Source organism: Buceros rhinoceros, unplaced genomic scaffold, assembly GCF_000710305.1.
Source record: "Buceros rhinoceros silvestris isolate BGI_N320 unplaced genomic scaffold, ASM71030v1 scaffold9538, whole genome shotgun sequence".
In the NCBI taxonomy this organism is placed as follows: Eukaryota; Metazoa; Chordata; class Aves; order Bucerotiformes; family Bucerotidae; genus Buceros; species Buceros rhinoceros.
In genome coordinates, this window is record NW_010425067.1 from 6,410 (window position 1) to 10,055 (window position 3,646).

The 3,646-nt window shown below is 43.4% G+C and overlaps 1 protein-coding gene across 1 annotated transcript in view; it reads right to left on the minus strand.

The window, feature by feature from the left end:
• The window catches only part of ARHGEF5 (Rho guanine nucleotide exchange factor (GEF) 5), a 14,745-nt gene that overhangs the window by 1,484 nt on the left and 9,615 nt on the right, over window positions 1-3,646 (minus strand). Inside the window, 5 exon segments of the mRNA XM_010141002.1 lie at window positions 7-132; window positions 816-970; window positions 1,300-1,389; window positions 2,412-2,486; window positions 3,401-3,530. Coding sequence (XP_010139304.1) covers window positions 7-132; window positions 816-970; window positions 1,300-1,389; window positions 2,412-2,486; window positions 3,401-3,530 — 576 coding nt within the window.

Here is a 3,646-nt window from a genome sequence, read left to right on the forward strand (position 1 = left end):
GTCTTCCCCTGTTAATTCTGAAGTAGAAAGAGACGGAAAACATTTTTGTTTGTTCCGTGCAGTTTCATCTCGCACTTCTCTCCACGCACATCTGAGAAAGCAGCATGATCAAACACAACAAAACGTCCACCCCTGCAAGTAAAGAGGAGGCACAAAACAAGTTGTGAGTTTTAAAGTGATAAGAGTTACAAAGTCAGCCCATGTTGTTTTCTGATACCAGGAAAGCAAAAAGCTTTTAGTGAGTCTTCATCTGTTTCAGGCACCTTAAGCTTTGTTCTTGCTAGAAGTTCAGAAGGCCAGAGAAGAGAGAAGCAACTTAATGAAAAGGGTAGAAATACAAAGTTCTGTCCTGTCATAATTTTACCTGGTAGCTTACAGCTTAAAAACAAAACCACCACCCCAAAAGCGCAACAAAGCCAACCAACAACTCTCTTAGTTTCTTGACAAAGCAATGATTTATACATTCACAAGTCTTCATACTATCTTTAGAAAGACATTATTTACCATGTAAAACCAGAATAAACAGTTATTATTAAAGTGTTTCACATTACAGAGGTGGAAAGGCAGAACAGAAGTGTTGCACCAGGGGCCAGAAGATATCTTGTTATATATTATCATATGTTGTAATTAAGATTTGGGACTAACAGATTCCATATACTTGCATGATACTCACATAATGCAGCGTTAGGAGAGTGACTTGACAAATGCTGCCACTTGCTGGCAGGCAGAGGGAAAGGACTCTTTCACCAAAGCACAGACCGAGAAAGAGACAGGTATTTTAGAAGGGGCAGCAAGAATTGTGTTGAATCACTCACTCCTTCGGCCGAGACAGGAGCAGACAGTCATTGAAAAGATGTAGGTAGATGGGACGGGTGGTGACTTTCCATTTTGGACTGAGGGTGTTGAAGTCCAGTGCTGTCAACTCACCACACTTCACAAGTCGCCTTGACTGTGAGATGAGTGGGAATATCTGCAGGATAGAAATAAACATTTACGTCAAGCATGTATGGGGCAGATCCATGAGTTTTGGACCTGCATTTTCACCTTTCTCTAGAGGAAGTGTGCTTTCACCACTCCAGGTAGACAGGCCTAAAGCGTGGTAGGCATCTTCAACTCAAGGCTGACATGAATGATTAGGCAAGGAAAGCACTGATGAAGAGTTGACCTGCGTATGACATTCTGATTCAACAGTTCTATGTGTATTGGACAGCAGAATAAAGTGTAAACGCAAGTGACTTCGTGAGGAAAGAGAGAAAATGCATTAGGGTAGAGCAAGGCCCAGGGAATGGACAAGCTTACCTTGCACTCAAATTCAATCTTCTGGCTGAGGTAAATAAGCTCTTCAGTGCTCTTCATGCGCTGGACATTTTCATTGCAATCCTTGATGAGCTGCAGAGGAAAACAGACAATCAGTGAGGTGGGAGAAGAACTGCCTGACAGGATCAGTACTGCTCCCAGGAGCCCCTCAGGAGTCAGCATCTGTGACAATTCATTAGGCAAAGGAAGTATTTTTCCAGGCTAGCAAACTAAACTTCTCCATACCTACAATGATCACCCTTCTTTCTTAAAGGAAGGTATTCTTTAGATGAAGTCTCTGTGACAAGTATTGTTTTAACTTTGGCATACTGGGGAAATACTAGAGACATCTCCCTCAGGTGACAAAGGCTGACTTGCTAGTCATTTGGAAGCAGCTTTTATTAGATCCTCCACTGAACACAGGAGCCTGATTAGATAAACATCAGCCATGACTTTCCACAACCCAGAGCTTGTGGCCAGCACCCGTGAGCACAGGACACAATGAAACAGAGGTACTTCAGCCTGTAAGCTGCCTATCTATCCTCTGAGGTGATACAGGGCAGCTGCCACTTTCTTGAACACCAGTTTTCTGGGGAGCTTGTTCCAGTGCTGACCACTCTTCTCTATGAGGAGCTTCTTCCTAACATCCACCAACCTGAACTTCCCGTGACACAGCTTTAAGCTATTTCCTTGCATCCAGACAGAAAAGATCAGCACCTCCCTCTCTGCTCCCCCTTATGAAGAAGCTGTAGGCAGCAATGAGGTCACCCCTCAGTCTCCTCCAAGCTGAACAAACCTAGTATCCTCAGCTGCTCCTCATATGTCTTGCCCTCTAGACCTTTCACCCCTTTGGACACATTCTAATATCTTTACATCCTTCTTGTACTGTGGGCCCAAAAATGCACACAGTACTTGAGGGGAGGCTATACCAATTCTGAGTACAGTGGGACAATCACTTCTTTCAACCAGTTAGCTATACTGTGCTTAATGCACCCCAGGATACAGTTGGCTCTTTCGGCTTCCAGGGTACGCTGTTGACTCACGTTGAGGGGTACCATCAATCAAAAAACACAGATCTCTTTTTCCAGGGCTGCAGAACAGATTGACAGCCTTACCTTTTCAAGGGCATCATAAGCCTGTGTTGCTTGCACTTCCTCCTCAGACCCAGGTCTAGTTCTCTTCAGGATATTCTGTGTGAGAAAAGATGTTTTTCATAACGCAAACAGGGAAATCTGGACATATGTACCTGGGAAGGGTAGGAGAAACAAAGAGGCACCAAGATGCCAGGCTCAAGGGAAACTAAAGCAGTGGTTAGGTGATGAGATGTGGCAGTAGAAGGCTGTAAATTTGAGACGCAGAATGTCACTGATAAGCTACACTGAACAGGGTATCCCTGAAAACTCTAAAATGTATTAATTATCACATACAAGTTACATGGCAGAGGAAGCTACCACTAATCCAAGCACAAATGGCCTTATGTACAGAACTGTTCTTTGCCTGCTACTCTTTTTCTCTTGTTAAAAAAAAGGCTCACATAGTAATAATAAAAATTCATAGGAAGAGCTCAAAAATTAATTCATTAGGGACTTGCTGGGTCCCCATCTGGAAGCATCCTATTTGTCAATATTGCAGGCAAAGAGTAGAGACAGACTGCCTTCCAGAGGGTAGCCAAGGAGCCTTTGTTTTGTTTTCCTAGAAGAAAACCAAAAAAGCTCAATATAATATAAATCAACATGTTCTAAGGCGGCTCCAAAAATTATTTATTGGAGTACAATTCAAGTAGTGTTGCAGCAAAGTCCTAGGTGGTATACAGACTGCATTGCCTCACACGGGCTATCAAATCCAACTCACGGTGCTGGTCTATTGCATGGCAGGCATTTGTACAATAACAAATGGGTTTATTTTTTCGAAGGCATATTAACGATATACACAATGGAGTGGCTTTAGAGCATCTTTCCAAACTTGTCACAGGTGCAACACAAAGGGCTCTAGGCAGTCTTTCCATCCAGTGCCTGGAGCTATCTCATATTTATATGGCTTTTGACACCTGAAGAAGGGTCAGCTTGAGAGAAACTGTAGGAAAGCAGAGAATCACCAGAGTTACCTGTAGGAGGAGTTTGAGTCTAGTAATGCGCTGAAAAGGGAGGATGAGGAAAGATTTAAGTGAGAGGCGCTGGCACACTGGGTCACTTTCCAGTCTCTCCAGGACTTGCTGGAACCCTGCATTTCCATTTCTGTGGGAGTGGTAAAGAAAGAAGACATCCAGGCATCATAACAAATAAATAGTCTTCCTTTGATTCCCTTCTACCAGTAGGGCATCTTTCACAGAGATAGTGGTGGTTTGCCACTC